At 40.4% G+C, this 20,800-nt stretch overlaps 1 protein-coding gene and 1 pseudogene across 2 annotated transcripts; both read right to left on the bottom strand.

Annotated features, from left to right (window-relative positions):
* Positions 1–1,452: 1,452 nt before the first annotated feature.
* LOC133709006 (ubiquinone biosynthesis O-methyltransferase, mitochondrial-like) lies at positions 1,453–4,569 on the bottom strand (annotated as a pseudogene).
* Positions 4,570–5,758: 1,189 nt separating this feature from the next.
* On the bottom strand, positions 5,759–9,889 carry LOC133710089 (uncharacterized). 2 transcript variants are annotated; one of them, XM_062136071.1, is made up of 5 exons: positions 9,546–9,889; positions 8,513–9,153; positions 8,021–8,390; positions 7,709–7,833; positions 5,759–6,980 (listed from the first exon to the last, which is right to left on the bottom strand). In XM_062136071.1, exons 3-5 carry the CDS (start codon positions 8,198–8,200, stop codon positions 6,251–6,253), a joined length of 1,035 nt encoding a protein of 344 aa, XP_061992055.1. In that variant the 5' UTR covers positions 8,201–8,390; positions 8,513–9,153; positions 9,546–9,889; the 3' UTR covers positions 5,759–6,250. The 2 variants fall into 2 exon arrangements, with proteins under 2 accessions (XP_061992055.1, XP_061992054.1); XM_062136070.1 differs by having other exon boundaries at positions 8,021–9,153.
* Positions 9,890–20,800: the final 10,911 nt, after the last annotated feature.

The following is a 20,800-nucleotide window of genomic DNA, read 5'->3' as shown; positions in this document are numbered from 1 at the left end:
AGCCGATTTAGAAATTGCAGAGATCACAAAATAGGGGCTAGGGCAAATTTGTTCGATTTGATTTGCTCGAATATTAGGGGTGGGCGCGGGTCGGGTCGGATCGGTTTTGGGTCAAAACCGCATCCAACCCGTATTCTTCGGTGGGCAGACTTTTAGGACCGAAAACTGATTGTTAATGGGCTGGCCCGAAAAATTCGGGTGACCCGAAGTTCAAGTCGGCCCGGTTCGGTTTCAGTTCAAGTCGGCGTCGTCTCTCATCGTGGTTGGTCGTCGTACTTAGTAGGCGGCGTTGTGTAGAATTGCATATCGAAGGCTGAAGGTCGGGCTCGACATTGTGCGGAAATGCGGATCGAAGGCGTTGGTAGGCGGCGCTGGTAGGCTGAAAGTCGGGCTCGGCTTTGTGCAAATCGAAGGTGTTGGTCGGCGGCTGTGTGAGAGTGGTTGTCGAGAGAGATGAGAGGCTTTCCCTTTAGCTTTGTGGTTAAGGCCTTTGGCTTTTCCACAAGATAAGAGGGGTTCAAAAGCTGGTGTGGTGGTGGTGGTATGGTGGCGGTGAACTGGTTGTGGTGTTTGTTCCTTAAACTCCAAACTCCAAAGCCCAGAAGAGAGAGATGAGACATTTCAGAAAAAAAAAAGAGAGAGATAGAGATGAGAGGCCGAAAGAGACGAGAGGAGGAATGAGAGTGTAGGGTTTTCTTCTAAGGAGAGGGATCAGGTGTAACATGTCCTATGTGTAACCTGATTTCAACCAATAAGAATTAGACAGGCATTAAAAATATTATTAATTTAAATAAAAACTAATATAATTTAAATAAAAGTTATAATATTAATTATCCGGACCGGTTCGGTTTTTTCCGGCCGGTTTACTCAATGAACCTGGTCCGGTTCGGTCAAGTCATTTTTCCCCCTTATTTCATCCGGTTCGGTCCCCGAGCCGGTTTTCCGGGCCGGTTCGGCCGGTTTTGGACCTCCGGTTCGATTTCTGCCCACCCTATTGAATATGATGGCATTTCGAAGGTGGCGATCGAATCGGTACTCGGCGCCGGCGGTTGTTTCAGTTGCAATTTTTACCAAGAATTAGGACATTTGTGGAATCGGTAAAAATTGCGAACAAGAAAGATTGTAGCGGGAAAATATGATGATGAGGGGGCCCTGCGGTGACACGGCAACTTGTTCCTCTCAGGAAGCTCAAAAGGATCTGGATAATATTATCCACGTAGTATAATACGATTATCTTGATGCCTTTCACTCTCCAAGGAATTTTTCGATCCACACTAAGCAGGTCCTGCCTTTGGTTATTGCGAAGTCAGACGTAGTTAACGAACTAATACTTTTCTTACGAACAAATTTGATGACTAACATTATTGATATAAAAACTCGGGTGCTGCAGTGACATTCATGGTAAGAGTTCGAAAATGGAAATGATCATCTGATTTGCAAGCAATGTAATGGGAGGGGGTGATATCAGCTGATCATTGTTCAATATGATTTGTGTACAATTGTCTCCTACATCTTTCTTCCGAATTTGGAAACTAAAGATGATGGAGGGGAAAGGGAGGAAGAAGAACATGGTGAAGACTAGATTAAGAAGTTTCATTCAGACAACAAAAGGGGGCAAGATTTGGTTGCATTTACAAAGTGACTGTTTCTGTTTTGGTACCATAAGCGATAAAGTTTACACCAACATCGTCAGATATAAACCATCTTCCTGTCAAAGGGTTGTATGCAAATCCAGCCATCTCTTGGACCTGGACAAAACCATTAAAACACCAATCAAAATTACCAACCAGTGCAGTTGTAGAAGTAGGCTATAATTATAGAAATTATTAGAGCGACCAATAAAAGGGGTTTGGTTTACCGAAATAGAAGCACGCTCCAGGATCAAGACTAGTTCTTCAGGAGTATGGAAACTGGACCATTGATGTGTACCTTTAGGAAGCTGCAAAAGAATCAATTCATCTACAAGTGAAAAACCTATAACCGGAGCATAACACACCCACAGGAAGTTCAATATGACTCATCTCTATAGCTTCAGTACATGTTTTACTTGCAATTAACCAAGCTATAAACTTAAAAGTGGATATTGTTTCACTGACAACATATTTTGAAGTCCTTTTTCTCATATGTTGGAAAGAGCAAATAAAATAAGAAATATTTTTGAATGACTTCCATGCAAAAGGGTCAGAATTTATTATTCGAGATGTTTTTATAGAGAGAACAAAACAGAATGTGCTTTCTTGATATCCTTGTATATTGATTGCTCTCTTGGAAACTCAATACTTGCATGGATGTATCGTACACTATAGACGTTTTTGAGAAGGAGAATATTCTAAATGTGAGGATCACCAACTAATAAAACAACACATCACGTATTTTATGGAAATCTCTAAGATAACTAAGTACAGAAGTATTTATTAGAGCAATGTAATGAGATTGTAATACCTTAATGTAAGAAAAAGATAATCAGAAATTCACAAACAATCGAGGAATACATTTAAGACTAGAACACCACATGAAGCATGACCAATTTAAAGGAAAGCAAAAGATGCTGTATGGTTAGTCAACTTCAGCAGAAGTAAAGGAATAGATAGATACCCAATGGAGGAGATACTCGGCAGCAACAATTGCAGTAGCATATGCTCTCATAGAACGGTTAATAGTTGAAATCACGGTAGCTCCATCAGGAACAGTTAAGGCAGACAGAGATTTGCAGAACTCAGCAGGATTTGCCACGTGCTCAATTACCTAAAGTAATAATCAATTTACACAAAAAATGGACATAAATCCAAGATAATCTGAATGCAATAAAAAATAAAAAAAATGTGCGTACATGCAAGAACATACCTCTAAAGCAAACACAGCATCAAAACTCCTCTGCTCCTAGACTAGCTTTTCTGTGCATGATTGAAAATCAGAAGCCTTGAGTTTAAGAAAAGAAAAAGGTACTGGAACTAAAGAATACTTACTAAATGATAGCAATCATAAATATAATTACAAAATCAGGTTAAGTATAAATTTGAATATCAAAACCGTTTGATCTTTTACCACCAAAAAATAAAAATTGATACCAAATAGGAGGCCACAAAAGAATCATAATAGCAGTTATATCATAGGGACATGTCAAACAGAAAACATATATTATGTGGTTATCACTTATCAGTTGGGCATTACTCATTACTTTACCAGATTTGACTACATTATAGGTAACAAATTATGCACATCAAAATAAGGCACTAATTATGTTCGTTAATGGGGGATAGCCATGCATTCCAAAATTACACAAGAGATTAATTACAATTGTGTGCACAATAGTATTGACATAACCAGAAACTTTGCCAAACAGACTATGAACTCGAATAGGACGTATCAGCTGTTGTGCAATGATATTCAATGCTTGAGGTCACCGGATCCAAGTCCTGTGTTAATGACTAATGTTTAGAAACATCTTAATGTATACAAAAAGTCACTTGAACACCAGAATTACTCAAACCATAAAATTAAGGGTTACGGTTCAAGAGAATGTCCATACAGCATGAAGGCGAGCTATCTTGATATTTTTATCAACAGCATCAACTCCCGTTACAGAAGCTCCCATCCGTGCTAAAGGCTGAAGACGGTTAAAGATTAACATCACCCCTTGACCAATTACACTTATGAGGTAAACTATCAGTTCATCAGTTACACAATAACCACAAACAAAGTAGTTGATCCAAGCTATTTTAGATGTTCAACCAAAACAATGACACATAATAGACGAACAAAATGCAAGTAGATTAATTGGAATCAAACAGAGTGGTCCATATGCCGTAAAGAGAAATAATGCAGCTAGACAGAGAACTATTTAATAAACATCACATGCCCTAAAAGGATGATAGTATGCCAATATCATGGAGAACAATGTGTCTACCATAGACAAGTTCAGCCAGACAACACCAGTAGTACTAGTTGGCATTTGCCAAACTAAATTTGATCCCCATTGCCAAAAATGGCTAAATGACTAATTTGAAACTAGAGGTGTGCTTTCTTTAAAACAGAAAATTAAAGAAAGATGATACCTCAGACAGAATTCCACCACCACAGCCAACATCAAGAAACTTGAGCCCTTCAAAGGGCCTAGCAGATAATGGATCCCTCCTGAAATCAAATCAGAAAACACGTACAAAAATAAGAAACACAGAAAAGCATCACTTTCTCCTGATGAATGTTTGAAAGCATGGTTCTTAATTCTACTCATTTTTGATATTCACTAAACTTATAACTAGAGCCTGAAATGACGACACAGCGTGGTGGAGCGAATGAAGGCGAGTCTTGTAGGATTCATGGCATGCAAAGGTTTGAATGGTCCTTCAGAATCCCACCTTTTTCATCAAACAATTTAATTTCGCAAAATTCAGAGCTAAAAAGGCACAGATTCTGAGAAATTTTCTCTCACCAGGTTCCGGCAATGGCGGCGAACTTAGCGAGCTCTGCCTGGTTCAGAGACGACGGCGAGGGAGAGTGAAGGTTTTGAGGCGGTGGAATCGACGGAGGAGGCTCGCAGAGGCAGAGGCGGTGGTGGTCGGAGTTGCTTCAGGAGCTTCCAAGTCATGGCCATATCAGCATCACCTGCTTCTTGTGACAGCAAAGACCGATGAGAGGGAGAACTTTACTAACGGATTGGGTTTGGGCTTCACATAGGGATCGGACCCCAATTTTAACACTCGGCCCACAATACTTTTGATTTTCTTTCTCTAATCAAAATTATTTCCAAAAATATTTTATCAAGTCACGTCCGAAAGTGCCCGGTACCATTTGATCTAGCGGCATAATTTTTCCTTTATAAGTGAGAAATTATGAGTTCAACTCACGAAAGCCAGGACCCATAAGGAACAAGAACAGATTAAAGAAGCATGCAAAAAGCAACACACCGCCTAGCTGTGTAACACACTTCCAGTTGACCCTTGGCACTAAAAGTAAAAGAAAACTAAAAGGCCATAGGGTACCAGATCAAAGCAAAAAAACAGCCCAATTTGATGCCCAAGCGGCCCAGCTAGACCATCTTCCACCACTGACCTGCAGCCGTCGTCGTAGGGTACTTCGTCGCCGCCGCCAAACGCAGCATCAATATCCCCCCTGATCTTGAAGACACTGGTACAACAATCGAAATGACACTGGAAGTACCGACTATCCAACAGTTAGATCAACCCCTAGAACGAGGAGAAAACAAAACACAAAAATCAGAGAGGCACGTCGGAGAGATTTCCCGCCACCACCGCCCTCAAACCAACCAAAGAAAACCCTGCTCTCCTAGTCGGATTCACTGTTAACGACCAACCATGTTTGAGAATTATCTATAACAACAAAAATTGATTTTAACAACATACGAGATAATATAATGGAAGAGGGTTCTCAACATCTTAGGTATGACACGTATTTATTAATACGTGTCTGCAATCACATGCTCTGCATGTGTACGAATTTTTTTGTTTTTTTGTTTTAAAAGGTGGCCAGTTATTGCAGAAAAAATAGATTCACTGGAAGTTATTGCAGATAGAAAATAGTGGGAGAGAAAAGTGGGGGTTGTGGAATCATTTCTTTTTAATTTTCTTAATAAAAATCTATTTTATAATTGTCTTATTTATCATTCTGATTTAATTTATTCTCAAAGTTTTTTAATCTTTCAGGGATAAATCTGTCAAAATTTTCAATTTTGGCTAACAAAGCCTCTTCTCTTAATAATAGATTATCTACTATGAAACTTATACAACGACACAACATCTGAGGAAGAAGGGAAAGACAATTCAACAATATTAGTACAAGGGTCTGTCTAGCAAATGCTCCATGTCTCTCCATAAAAATATAAGTATATACAAGACGTTCCCCGAAAGAATGGTTAGTTAGTATAAAAATACAACCTTTTGTAAAATCTAAGGGGAGCCGGAAGTAATATACATCCTATGTGAACGGCCAGCATGTTCCAAATCCTTACAATTTTCTAACTAGTAGTATCTAATACAGTGTTCAAACTGCACATGTAACAGTTTGCTTCTCCGATCATTTCTACATGCCTAGGGACTTGAACTGCTATGGAATCATGGAACTCTTTTCCACTAGATAGGATCGGAACCTCCCGTATACGTCAATGATTAATGATGTATCGGAGTTCAAATCTTTTCCCGCTTTCTCGTTGTTCCTCCTTGAGAGCTGGTAATGGATGAAGCGACAAGTTATCGATCAAAATGGCAATGAATCGAAAGAAGAATCAAATGAATTAATCAAGCGCGGCTTTGTTTCGTCGACCAACCATAGGCTTAGGCAAGCCATCAAATATGGGTTTTGTAATGGCTGCAGTTGAAAACGCTTGTAAATCTGGCTTCAAACTCCATTTAGATGCTGACCAGATTGATGCAGAACAGCTAGATTCATGATCCTGCAAATTTGATGTGCTTGACGACTTCCTCACTCCAGACCCATCTGATGCCATAAAAGAATCACCAAGACCTACTGGAGTAGGGTTCAACCCACCAGTTTCAACATCAGCAATTCGATTGGCTGCTGCTTTTGGTCTGAGGGCCAAGCACTTCCCTGTAATTGCTGTGGCTGAAAACCCGCCACTGGTAGTGTTATTTTCCAACAGCATCTCAGGGGTGCGACAAAAGTCAGCTTCAGATTTCTGGCGCCGTCTAATCCTTTTTCCCAACTGATCAGAGTCGCCTTCTCTAGTTTCTGTACTAGGCACAGAATCAGAAAGTTCATGATTCTCATCCAACTTAACTAAGCTTCTTGACTTTCTACAAAGGCTGAAAGGTGAGGCTCCAAGTAAGGACCCATCTTCTAAATAATGGGAGCCTTCCTTTTTGTAGAGGGCCATTTCAAGAATCTCCCTTTTGATAGAGTTCTGATTTCTTGTTTTCAGCCCATAATAACTTTGTAAAGAGTTCATTGCCTGGGAGGCTTTCCGAGGAGTAACTCTGGGAGACCTCTCTGAACTACTCTGGCTCCTGAGGAAAAAAAAAGATCAACACTCTAAGCCATAAGTGAACCAAAGACCACAAAATACCAGGAGTAGAAATGAGTATCATCCACTTCAAAGTGTTAAACCATTAAGTGACGCACGTTTTAACGGTAGTGGTAAACTAAAAACGCAAAACCAAATAACCCTTAAAAGATGGCATGTATGCTTTGCTGGGAACCATAATAGTATAAGAAATAAAGAAAATACAGTAGCTAGTTAAACCATAAATCACCTAAATCTGCATCGCTGAGAGGATAAACTTTATGAACCAGCTGGCTGCTGTCCCTTTCAAAAAGGAAGCAACATCTGGAATTTGACAATAGAATGGCAAATGAACTCTTTAGACAGAAAAAGTAGAGCAAGATGGAAAGATGCTCCCAAACCAGAAATGCATTTCATTCCAGATCCTAGTGCTCTCCATCTCTGCGTGCAACTACATAAGTTGGATGACTTGATTCATGAATTGTGATTATGGATACGGCAATGACCTAAAGTTGAGTCCTGATATCTACTTTTCAAACCCCAAATCCATCATAAAAGCAAAGAAAATGGATCCCACAATTCCACTAAACAAGAATAAGCAGCTTCTTGTATACTGTCTTCTACTCCCTATTCCCTATGGGCCTATGGTAATCTCTAATGTTAAGAACAAAACGCAGGTAAGAAACAAATAGAAACTAGAATAGGATAAAGGGCATAGAAGGAATTACGTACCCTGGTGAACCATTTGATAAACAAGGGGATGGAGGATGCCTCCCAGGTAGTGGAATGTGAAGAAATCTGAGGGCAAACATTTGATGATCGGTAACCAGGCCATTCATCTTTCTGATATCTGTCACCTGCATATTCACCACACCAATATTTTTTTTTTTTTTTTTTTTTTTATATATCCTTCAAACAATCAATTAGACGCAAGCAATGCTATCTATTCCAAAAACATTGAATGAAACAAAGAAAGGGTAACAACCCAGCAATGCCTCCATTCATTCACGCATATAAATGAAATGATAATTGAGATTAAGGTACCTCGACGCCGTATTTGATGGCGACCCCGGCGAGCGTGTCGTATTTGGTGACGGCATGTTCTATGTATCCGGCGCCGGCGGCACTCAAATTAAGAGGAGGAGGAGAATCCGAATTCGAAGAAGATTGGAAATGCGAATTGGGAAGACACATTGTATAAGAAGAAGAAGAAGAAGACGACATTGAATTAATCTTTGTATTAAAAATTCAATCTTTGTATTCAAGATTGAAGCTTTTTACGGGATCGCTGATCAAATTCAGTTGATCTGCCGCCGCATAATTTGCATCAAACAACAGAAAGAACCTGGCTTTCCGAATCTTCCTTCTTCTGTCAATCAGAATCTGATGATGATATGGCTCTCTCTCTCTCTCTCTACATCCAAATATATAGAAGATGAGAATTGGGGTATATTCCAAGGTGAGAGGAGAGAACGTTGAATGTATGAAGAAAATCGCAAAGTATGGTAAAGCTAGTTAGGTGAAATCGATGTATACGTTTTTGTTGAATTCTAGAATAATATTTTGCAGATGTTCCGGCGAGATGGGATGAGAAGAGAATTGATGAGACGATGAAACGTCTCCCTCCTTTGTTGTTTTTCTGATTTCACCTACAATTAAGGATGTCAGAGTCAGACTCACTATTTGTTTTTTTTTTTTTTTTTATCCTTCTCCTTCTCTTATTTATATATTTTGCCGTATTTCCCCTAATTTTGCTAGACCCTCCTATTTCAGTTGCAACTGGGTCCATTCTCTCTTGTCATTTCTGATTTTTGTTTTGGTTTTTAGTTTTAATTCTTTTACGTTATTCGCTTTTTTGGATAGTCAAGTCAGGTTTAGGTTTCTCTCAAAAAACAGTCAGGTTTAGGTTGTTTTTTGGTCAAAACATACGGGTCATCTGGAATGGAACTATCAAACTATTAGGGGTGGGTTCGGTTCGGTACCGGAGCTGCAGGCCCAAAACCGCCTACCGTACCAGATTAATTTGGTACATAAAATCTTCTCCCATTACCGACCACAAAAGTCGGTATACCAAGATCTCAGTATCGGTTGGTTGGGCCTCCAACCGAGTTTATAATTGGGCCATAATCCGGCTACGACCCAACTGAAATTTTAAAAAGCCCAAACCTGCTTTGTACCTGAAAAACATAAAAATCAACAAGATCATCCTCTACCACACAAAGCTTCAATTTTTCATCTGATACCAAAGTCCAAAACCACTTTTAAAACAACAACAATCAAAACATCGAACTCAACCTTTTCAACACATCAACCTCAAAACCTCATTCTTTGTCCCCCTTCTCCCCGTTTCTTCTTATCAACCAAATTGAATTAACATCAAATCAGATAGCATACAGTTCAACAACAAAAACCCAACATGCATGCACCAGAATCAAACCCAGAACAACAAATTCTCCAAAAACCCAACAGACCCAGATCTACGAATCACAAAACAAACAAAAGCATTGAAATTGGAAGCAAAGCAAAATAAGCAAACAGCAGCGCACCTATAAATGCAGGTCGTACTTACCAGCAATAGGAAATCTTGGAATGAATCGAATGGATTTGATGTGATGTGAAATGAAATCGAATGGTTCGATTGAAGGAGACGCCGTCCAGGTTTGGGCTCAGGGATGCCGCGATGCGCTCGAACTCCTCGAAGGAGAGTTTGAGAGAGGGTCAGAGCCTCAGAGGGCTGGGCTCGGTTCGACAAAGAGAGAGACTGAGGGATTCTGAATTCTGATCCCTTTAGTTTTTGGAGGAGGAGCAAAGGTGGGGTTGACTGGTTGAGGAAGAAGAAGAAGAACTGAAGAAGAGAAAGAAGAGAGAAGGAGAGGAATCTGGAATCGTGTGAGGTAGAGGAAATTTTATATTGCTAGTAGTGGAGTTCTCACAGTCCCACACTATTAATAAAAACTAAAATAAATAATATTTATAAATTATATGGTACGGTACGGTATAGGGCTGGGCGTCCGAGCCCGAAAGACCGAGGACCCGATCCGAACCGAGGAAAAAAGCCCGATTCGGTTCAGTTTTAATATTGAAATTTTCGGTTCGGTCTAGAGCCCGACCCGAATTAAAATAATCGGTTCGGTCTCGGGCTTCAATATTTCAGGGACCGAAAGCCCGAACCGACCCGAATATTATGTCTGTTGCCACATATCAGCCTCCCTCTCTCTCGATACCATCTCAGATTCTCAGCCCCAGCTGCCTAGAAATCTCCCTCTCACTCTCTCAGTTCCTCCCTCACGGTCTCACCCTTCTCTCTCTGTCTCTCCGTTAAGTACCAGCTGCTGCTCCACTGTCCGTCTCTGAAATCCCCTCCGCCAGCGACATGCACCGTGATTGGATTAGAAGTTCCCGATGTGCGCCTCCGCCATTTAGCCGTTTCGATTCTCCCGTCGCTGGCGCCGTGACGCCGTCGCCGCTCCGCACAACTCAGTTCGGTACTTCGGTGAGTAATCTAGATTGAAATCAATGAATGAAATTGATCTATAGGATAAAATTAGTCTGTGTTATTCAGTAATTCCAAGTAAGTTGCTACGATTCTCACCTTTGCTGTTCTAATACTATCAAGTTTCGCTTACAAATTGTTCTAGTAAACACCTTGGATATCCAAGCCGCTGCCTTGTGGGGTGTCGCCGCCGGCACCACCGCTTTTTGGGTCGTCCAGGTCAGTAAAGCTCTCATCTTTTTGCCTATTTTAGATCTGGGTTTTCGTTTTTGAATTAGATGGAACATTTCTTGTGCTTAGATGTGATTACAGTATGTATCTTTTTACCCATGTTGGATTGATTTTAATGAAAAGGCTATGATTGAGTTGCAGATTAGAAGTCACAGAAGTGCAGTTTGGAAAACAGGGAAAATAGCCGAAGTTTGTTGAACTAGCCCGTAAAGCCCGAAAGACCGAACCGGCCCGAAAGGGTTCGGTCTCTGTCGGTTTTCACTTCGAAAAAAGCCCGAACCGGCCCGAACCGATAGTCTCGGTCTTAGTGATTTTCGGGCCCGACCCGACCCGCGCCCAGCCCTAGTACGGTATACCGTAAATGTATGAAATTACATACCATGACCGTACCGTCTTCATGTAGTCGGTTCGGTACAACCGTACCGAGTTTTCGGCTACCAATTCGGTTGGCTCGGCTCGGATGCGGTTGGTACGGTTTGATTCGGGAGAATTTGCCAGCCCTACAAACTATAGAAGCAAGCCATCCAGGCCCCCCTATTAATTCTTTTTTTTTTTTGTCGCTTTCATTTTTTTTGTCTAAGGCCCCTATTAAGTTTAAGAGAAAATGATCATTTACCCGATTTTAGGCTAAAAATTGCCCACTTGCTCCACCAACTGTTTTTTAACCCCATTTACCCAAAACACTCTAAGGGATTATTTCCCTTTTACCCAATTAATTCTTTTTTCTTTTTTTTTTTGAGACTTTTTTGCCCTCTCCTTCTTTCTCACTTAGAGAGAGAAGTCACCTTCCACCTTGTTGTGCTCCGGTGACCAGTGGCCGGCGCGGTCTCCGGCGACCGGTGACCGGATTCCGGCGACCAATGACAGGATTCCGGGAACCGGTAACCGAAATCCGGCGGCCGATGACTGGAATCCGGAATCCGGCTATTATTGCCCCCCAGTAATCATATTATTGCCTCCCAAAAATCATATTATTGCCGTCCAGAGAATTGTATGAACTCCCAAAACCAAAATGAATACACTACAGGAACAATTGATCAATTTATAATCATATTATTGGCTCCCAATAATCATATTATTGCCCCCCAATACAAAGTCCAATGTCTCTACTGCCTCCCAATAGACCACCAAAAATGCACCATTTTGTATGATTCACAGATAATTTGTGTTTAATACACAGAAAACAACAGGTAACTTATCAATACACCACACTATAGTCCTGTCCCTCATTTGAAAGTCTACTGGGGGCCAATAATGGGTTATTATTATCTTCCAAATAACCATTTCCAAGTGCCTGATCAAGTAGATAAATCTCTTATGTTAAGAGAAACCTCGATCTGGTGGCCTACCCACGGGGCTCGGAGCCACCAACACATCAACACCAATCCCAGAGTAGCCAGTCAAAACAATCCATGCCATCACCTTGAGACGTGCAACACCAGAAGGCATGACCACCTCGAACGCCAGCAGCTAGAGAAGAAACCATAACAGTAGTGCCACGCAGCCATTCACCAATCTGAGAGAAGCAGAATGCGCGACCTCCATACTTGACCGCGCCAAAGGAGGTAGCGGTCCGAATGACCGGCTGGCTCCGACAGCGTCGCGGCACCGAGATGGTTGCTCTGATTGCTGTACTGCTCCGCCAATCGGATCTGACTGAGACAGAGTTTCAGTCGGATTCCGAAGGCCTCGACATCACCACCATTAGAGAAGTGAAGGAGGTTTGGTATTCGTGACCGGAGACGACGGCGACGAGGATCATCACCAGGCTATACTGCTCCGCCAATCGGATCTGACAGAGACAGAGTTTCAGTCGGATTCCGAAGGCCTCGACATCGCCACCATCAGAGAAGTGAAGGAGGTTTGGTTTTCGTGACCGGAGACGACGGCAACGCGGATCATCACCGGGCATCGAGGCGACGAGGATCATCACCAGGCATCAAGGTTCTGGGCCGTGAGCGTGAGGGAGGGAGGGAGCGAGCGAGAGAGAGAGAGATTAATGTAATTTATTAATTAAAATGAGGGTAATACTGTCAAACACTGTTAGTTTGGGTAAATGGGGTTAAATAACTCTTGGTGGAGTAAGTGGGCAATTTTCTGTCTAAAATTGGGTAAGTGGTCACAGCCCCTAAGTTTAATAATAATTCTTTTAACATTTTTTTTTCGGTTGAAATTCTTTTAACATATTTCTAAAAATCTTGGAAAACAAATTTCATACTCATAAAACCTGGATCGAGGGAAAGAGGATGAGAGCTCTGTTAGGATTTCTCGGCGGTGTTCTGCCATTTTTGGGCAGAGGAATTGGGTATTTCGATCTCTTTGACCATCATCAAGACGATGACAACTGAGTAGTACTACAACGTCGTTTTTTCTTGATCCTTTTTTTTTTTTTAACTTCCTTGTTGTGCTCGTTGATGGCGGTGTCCATATCAGGTTGAGATTGAGGCCGAAATGTTGGCCCTTGGCGGTGGATGTTGTTGTTTTATTACCTATGAGAACAATTTCGGTCGCGGGTTGAGCAATGGCGACGAGGCCTAGTGGCGTTGCAAACGAGAGCTCAGATTGGTCCTAGGCTTGGACCGAACTCTGAGCATTAGATTCTAGGGTGGAGGCGGACGGCTAGATCGGATCTTAGCTGGAATGGCGGGCTAGTTGTGTTTCTTGATGATGGCGCTACTTTGTTCACTGGCACGTGACTTGGTGTTGCGACGACGGTGACAATATGGTGGATGGGTTGGTTTCTGCCAACGACAAAGCAGTCAACGTTAGCTTTGGGGTGGTGGCATTCTGCTGCTATGAGAATCACCATAGTCATTTGCACTTAAAGCTTTACCTTCTACTTAGCCCTGTCAATTGACCAGATTTTTATCTTGGTTCGGTCTGAATTCATGGTTATTGGATGAGTTTGGATTGAAAATTGAATCCGGTAATGGTCCGGATCCTTAATCCATTAATTTAAAAGATCAAACACGGATATAGGTTGATTCGATTGGTTTTTATAATTATTTAATATTATGAAGGGAAAATCGTCCAAACAGTGTCGGAACTTGTCCAGACTATTAATTTTCATACCTATATTTTGAAAAACATCAAAATGGTACCTGACGATTTAAGCCCGACCCAATATTCATACCTAGGAATAGTAAAACCGTTAACTCCGTTAAATTTTCAGGGGTAAAACCGGTACTTCTGAAACAAAAAAAAATAAAAAAATTTGGAGTTCTTCGTACCTATACCATACGAAGAACAACTTTGTTTGTTCTCATACCAGTACTAGAAAAGTATGCCAATAACTACCATGCCTAATACGAGATTCAAATACCAATATCAAAATGGTATACTAGATCCAAATACTCGTATACCCGTATCCAGAAGAACTCAGGAAGATCAGTGTACAATGCCAGACCACCGCCAACAGCCACTGTCATGATTCCAAGAACGTGCAATAGCCATGCTCAGACCCATACTTGATCGGAACCCGACCTTCATCTACATCAACGACCTCAATTCGGAAACGTCCTCCGACATCCCAGAACCTGACTTAGGGTCCCACATCAAGGCTGACCAGCATATTGCCCAAACTACGACGTCCCGTTTCGACAGAGATCGGAATTGCTTCGCCGTTCCATTTCCAACAGAGATCGAACCCAGACTTGACCCAAAGTGGAATTACTGAAATTTCAGATTCCTTTGCTATCAGGCTCGTTGGATTCCGACCTAAAGCATCGAAATTTCCTTGTGCATCCACCCGAATAATCTCCATGATTCCAATTATCCGGTGAACTAGGCTTAAAACCGAGCAAACAATTGCAAACCAAACCATTTTTGCTGTTAAAGCTACCAAAATTTCCACATGCATCTACCTAATCACGACTTTTCTTTCCTTCTTCTCTGTTCTCTTCTCCCAAACCCATCAAAAAAAGAAAAATTGAAATTGATTTCAGCTGCAAATAATTGAATTTGATTTTTTGGATTGTGGGTATTGGGATTTTTGATTGAAATCGAAGCAGAGAAGATGTTGGAGAAAATCGGGTTGCTGGCGAAGCCATGATTGAAATTGAAGTAGAGAAGATGCTGGAGAAGATCAGGTTGCCGGCGAAGCCATGATTGAAATCGAAGCAGAGAAGATGCTGGAGAAGATCAGGTTGCCGGCGAAGCCATCACTGAGAGGGAATAATTGGGTGGTTGACGCCTCACACTGTGGATTTGATCTGTAATACCAAATTCCAACATATCTTCTAGTACCAGAGCTTCCATTAGGAGTAAAGAACCCGAGTTCAATTTTTTCTCCTGATAGAACTTGTAATTTTGCTTCAACGCATCCACCACCTACACAACCAAAGCCGGAGCTGAAGGAGTAAATGCCAAACTCTTCCAATTCTTCCGCCCATCAGTGATCAGTGGCCCCATCCAAACCCAGCTCCGAAACTAAGCTGCAGAATCTCAGTCAACACCCCGAAAAACACCATCAAAGACACGAACAAGAACATCCTAGCAACAAGAACAACCAATAAAAACACGATCTGGAAAGCAAGAGCAGTACCCAATATTGGCCAGAACGAAACCTTGACGGATTGGACAGCTGCTATGAACTTGACCGGGCGGCCATAGAAGCCGTGGAAGACACTGTAGGTGATTGAGCCGAGAGCAAAGAGAGAGAGGACGAAGATGAAGAAGGTGAAAGCGAGAGGAATGAGGTTGTTCTTCAACACCAAGACCCGTCTTCACATCTAGAATTGAACGGGGAGATGGAGAAAAGAGCACTATTGTGAAGCGAATCAATCAATCAAAGAAAGAGAGAGAAAAGAATTTGAAAGCAGCTGGAAGAAGGGGGTAGGGCTGACAATTTGGGCCGAAGCAACCGAAGCAACCGAAATTCGAGCCGGCCCGAACCGATTTGGGCCGAAGATTCGGCTTATCGACTTTTTGGCTCGGCTGAGCCGTACCGGAAGTCAGCTTCGGCTCGGCTACGGTATGAAAATCCTCATACCATCGGTATACCGTACCGACCGTATATACGTATACAACCGAATAGTATACAAAATGTTTAAAACTTAACAAGAAATAGGGGTTCCTAACCTCCTGCACAAGATCTCCACCTCTTAGCCACTAGAGCACAAGCTGCTCTTACTATATTATGCACAAACTTTATATTTATTCCCTCATACACCACATAATTAAAACAAAACAACTTGGATCTGCCCTCATTCATCGTTTTTTTTCTTTCACTTTATTTTCTCATCTTCTTTCCTCCTCCTCTTCTTATTTCCAGTTCCATCATCATCTTCTTCTTTTTGTTTGATTGCCACACAACTCGCAACCTGCAAAGTTCCACGTCCCCCATCATCTTCTTCTTTTTAGTATATAAATCATCTGCCACAAGCTCTCAATTCAATTCAACCCCAAAACCCCCAATTTCATAATTCAATTTCTTCTTCAAATCGATCAATAACCCTAATTTTCAATCCAACCCCCAAAACCCAACTCGATTCCCTTCTGACCCGATTTGCAATATCCCCTCCCAATCAGACCCAGAATGATGACGATGGAGATTGAGGTAATTTGGAGGAAGAGATTAAGGTAAACTGGAGGAAGAGCTCCGTATTTCTAATTTCAATTAGGGCTTGCAGATGGAGGAAAGTGTGATCAAGACTGTGATCGGTGTTATCTTGGTGGCGGAGACTAATTTCAAGATCCAGCAAGTTCTCCGAATTTGAGCCGAAATTCGAACCGAAATTCGGTATACCGATTTGTCAATAACCGTCGACGGCGGCTCGGTTTCGGTTGCAGATTTGGGAAACCGACCAACTTCGGTCGGTACCCGGTTGACGGAATTTGTCGTCGGTTTTCTACCGAATCCACCCCTAGAAGGGGGTCAACTCAAAAAAAAAAAAAAAAAAAAAAATCAGAAGTACCAATTTTACCCTTCAAAATTTAACGGAGTTGACAGCTTTACTGTTGCTAGGTACATAAATTGGGTCGGGCTTAAATCGTCAAATACCATTTTGATGTTTTTCAAAGTATAGGTATGAAAATTAATAGTCTGGAAAAGTTCAGACACTGTTTGGACGATTTTCCCTATTATGAATACAATATTTTACTTACTTTAGTGTGGTGTTCTAAGAAGTATTTTTTATTCAAAAAAAAAAAAAGTATTTTAGTGAGAGCCCTTCTAATGAGGACTTTCTAATCAATAGTTTGGAAGACCCCATTTTTTTATTACATTACGGTAACTCAACCGTTAGATGTTTATGTATACATGCATGAGTAAATCAGTTCTGAAAATTTCTTCCAAATTGTTGATCGTTAAGATATTGAATTAGATCAAATCAATGGACGAACCAAATATATCAAACATGAACCGTTCATGTTAATAATTGATAAATCACGATTATGACTGCCTTAATAATTTTTCACTTTGGTTGAAAAATTGTATAAATAATCTACATATGAATATATAAACGACTAAACATCTAACGGTTGATTTGGGAAATGTGATCGAAAAGTGTGTCTCACAATAAGTCATCAACTAGTCCTCATTAGAAGTTCTCCCGTATTTTAGTTATTTAATTCAACATTCAGTGATACTCTTCATTTTATTTCAACGTTTTATTGAAGTTATATGAAGTATCATAATAAAATATTTAATATTATAATTTAAAAATTAAGAATATTCATTATAATAAATGGATCGAACTAGTGGACAAGATATCTGTTAATCTGCCACATACAGATTTAGATTGAAGTCATTGTACTATTAACGATCTGATGGGTTAATAGAACTGGCCGGATTGAATTTTCTTGTTAATAAATGGATTCGGATTTATGTCGATCCGCTTCGAACCCAGTCCATTTGCATGTTTACTATGCTGATATATTGGTTTGTAGGCCTTCCCCTTTGGGCCTTAAGGATTAAGTTGTTGGTTATGAGTTTTAGGTTTGGGCTACTTTCACTTTTAAAATCTTTTACGAATTCCTTCTTCCTTCAAGAAATTCACAGGCTTTCAAATTTTGAAATATGTCACTAAGAGCACCTGCAACATTTGTGCCCCTTTGATTCCCATGAAAATTTGTATAGTAGTTTTGGCTATGTTTCATGATTTTTTTTTTTTAAATTGAATTATTTAGGTAATGACTCTTGTGTCAGTCCCAATGAAATCATTTTATGTAATTTAGCTTATCAATGAAATGAGTTGAAATTTAAAAAAAAAAAAAAAAATTGTTATTTGGTCATAGTGAGTTTGTATTTGTTTTTTGGATTAAATACTTGTTACTCCTCAAACTTTTCCCTGAAAAACAGTTTAGTCCATCGCCTTTGAAATTAAACTAGATAGTCCTTATTCTCTCTAATTCTCGCACAACAGGTCCACGACAGGCCTAAAATGACTATAATACTCTCACTTTCTCTTTTTATTATTTTTCTCTATTTTTTTAATTTTTCTCTCCTTTTTTTTTCCTTTTTTTTTTAATTTTATTCCCTCTCTCTCTCTCCCCCTCTCCCCTCCCAAGTTCGTCTCGAACTTTTTCCGCTACCCTCCGCCCTGGGTTTTCTCTCTAGAAACATTGAGAGTCGGTGGCGCTCATCTTGCCCACCATGGGCGCTTTTGCCCGGAGCTCATCTCCGATCTGAGGTCCTGTGCCTCTCCTTTCCCTTTATGTTGATGGCCCCCCTTTTTCGTCTTCTCCTCGATCTGTTCCTCAGGACTTAAACCCCCAAATTTCCAGATCTCTACTTTAACTGGTTTTTCTGGTTGATCTGTTGGCAGAAGATGTTCTCCGTTTTCGGAGATGGTTTGAGATTTGGGTTTCTTCTCTTTGAATCTGGTTTGCTATTGGTTGGGTGTTCGATCGGAACTATGATGGGTCTGCCTGGTTTAGGCCCTGTTGTCTTTCTTTGTTGGTGCGTTCTGAGATATCTCTCGATCTTCTTGGTCGTGTAGCTTGGTGTTCTCTCCATGGCAACGATGCAGTCGATGTCACAGTGCTGTCCTCCTTGCTGAGATACTCCTTGGGCGGCTCTTGTGTTGTAGTTTGGGTTTGCTTTATGGTGCTTTGCTACAGTTCTTGTCGAAAACTGGGTCTCCGTTGATGATGAATCTGTACTCTTACTATGTGTTTGTGCAGAACAAAGATGTGGCTCCTGTTTGTTGAGGAAGGACAGGATCGACGATGAGAGGTCCAACGTAGGAGGCAGTAGAGACTAGACCACCGGGTCCATGGTTTCAAGCCATCTCAGTTCGGTGGTGCGACTGGTGAATTCAAAAGGAGAACAAGAATCGATCTGTGAGAGAGAGAGAGAGAGGATGAAGATGAACCCAGTTCGATACGAACTTGGGAGGGGAGAGGGGGAGAGAGAGAGAGGGAATAAAATTAAAAAAAAAAAGGAAAAAAAAAAGGAGAGAAAAATTAAAAAAATAGAGAAAAATAATAAAAAGAGAAAGTGAGGGTATTATAGTCATTTTAGGCCTGTCGTGGACCTGTTGTGCGAGAATTAGAGAGAATAAGGACAATCCAGTTTAATTTCAAAGGCGAGGGACTAAACTGTTTTTCAGGGAAAAGTCATTTTAGGCCTGTCGTGGACCTGTTGTTTTTTTTTTTTTTACCAACTTATTAGTTTTTTGAACAGTACTAATTAATTAGTTGTTTTCCAATAAAAAAAAATTTAATTAGTTGTTCAATTTTTCAATTAACTTTCTCTTCTTGTTTTCCTCGTACAACATTTTTTTAATTTTTCTGGCCGAAAATGGTAGTTTATTAATGGACTAAATACTCGTTACTCCTCATACTTTTGCATGAAAAACAGTTTAGTCCAAAATTTTAAAATTAAACAGTTTAGTCCTTATTCTTTCTAATTCTCACACAACATGTCCTAAAATGACTATTATATCCCTCACTTTTTATTTTTTTATTTTTCTCTCTTTTTATTTTTTATTTTATCCAGAGCGGAGCTCCACTTTGAAATTAACGTGTGAAGTTTGAGTTTTGGGTCACTTTTCGGTCGCATATCCACATCTCGACCGTTCAGTTTTTAGGTACTAGTGTATAGATCATCTCTGCAAATTTTCAGCCAAATTGATGATCGTTAAGGTATCTAACTCACTTAAACCAATGGACGGACTGAATCTGTCAACCTGAACCGTACTAGCTTTAAGGCAATTATCACTGTCTGACTGTCTTAACGATCATCATTTTGGCTGAAAATTTGCAGAGACGATCTATACACTAGTACCTAAAAACTGAACGGTCGAGATGTGGATATGCGACCGAAAAGTGACCCAAAACTCGAACTTCACACGTTAATTTTCAAAGGGGAGCTCCGCTCTGGATAGGATCTGTATATATATATATATATATATATATACTGATCCTATCCAGAGCGAGGTTGGGGTTTAGGGTCACTTTTCAGTCTCATATCCACATCTCGACCGTTCAGTTTTTAGGTACTATTGTATAGATCATCTCTGCAAAATTTCAGCCAAATTGATGGCCGTTAAGGTATCTAACTTGCTTAAACAAATGGACGAACTGAATCTGTCCAACCTGAACCGTACTAGCTTTAAGACAGTTATCAATGTCTTAACAACCATCAATTTGGCTGAAAATTTTGCAGAGATGATCTATACATTAGTACCTAAAAGCTGAACGGTCGAGATGTGGATATGAGACCGAAAAGTGACCCTAAACTCCAACCTCGCTCTGAAATTTCAGAACGAGACATCGCTCTGGATAGGATCTGTATATATATATATATATATATATATATATATATATATATATATATACATACATACACACACACACACACACACACATATATATACACATATACACACACATATATACACTATATATATGTGTATATATGTGTGTGTGTGTGTGTGTATGTGTGTGTGTGTGTATATATATATGTGTGTGTGTGTGTGTATATATATATATATATACATATCCTATCCAGAGCGGAGCTCCGCTTTGAAATTAACGTGTGAAGTTCGAGTTTTGGGTCACGTTTCGGTTGCATATCCACATCTCGACCGTTCAGTTTTTAGGTACTAGTGTATAGATTCTCTCTGCAAATTTTCAGCCAAATTGATGATCGTTAA

The sequence above is a fragment of the Rosa rugosa genome, chromosome 5 (genome assembly GCF_958449725.1).
Source record: "Rosa rugosa chromosome 5, drRosRugo1.1, whole genome shotgun sequence".
Taxonomy (NCBI): domain Eukaryota; kingdom Viridiplantae; phylum Streptophyta; class Magnoliopsida; order Rosales; family Rosaceae; genus Rosa; species Rosa rugosa.
Note: the sequence above shows the minus strand (reverse complement) of the source record. Positions and strands in the feature narration are given on the sequence as shown.

Coding starts and splice junctions, on each gene's coding strand:
- LOC133710089 (XM_062136070.1), bottom strand. CDS start 8,200: ATGTCGTCTTCTTCTTCTTCTTCTTATACAATGTGTCTTCCCAATTCG. Junction 7,834..8,020: donor CCATCAAATACGGCGTCGAG/GTACCTTAATCT, acceptor GTGAATATGCAG/GTGACAGATATCAGAAAGAT. Junction 6,981..7,708: donor TTATCAAATGGTTCACCAGG/GTACGTAATTCC, acceptor TTTTTTCCTCAG/GAGCCAGAGTAGTTCAGAGA.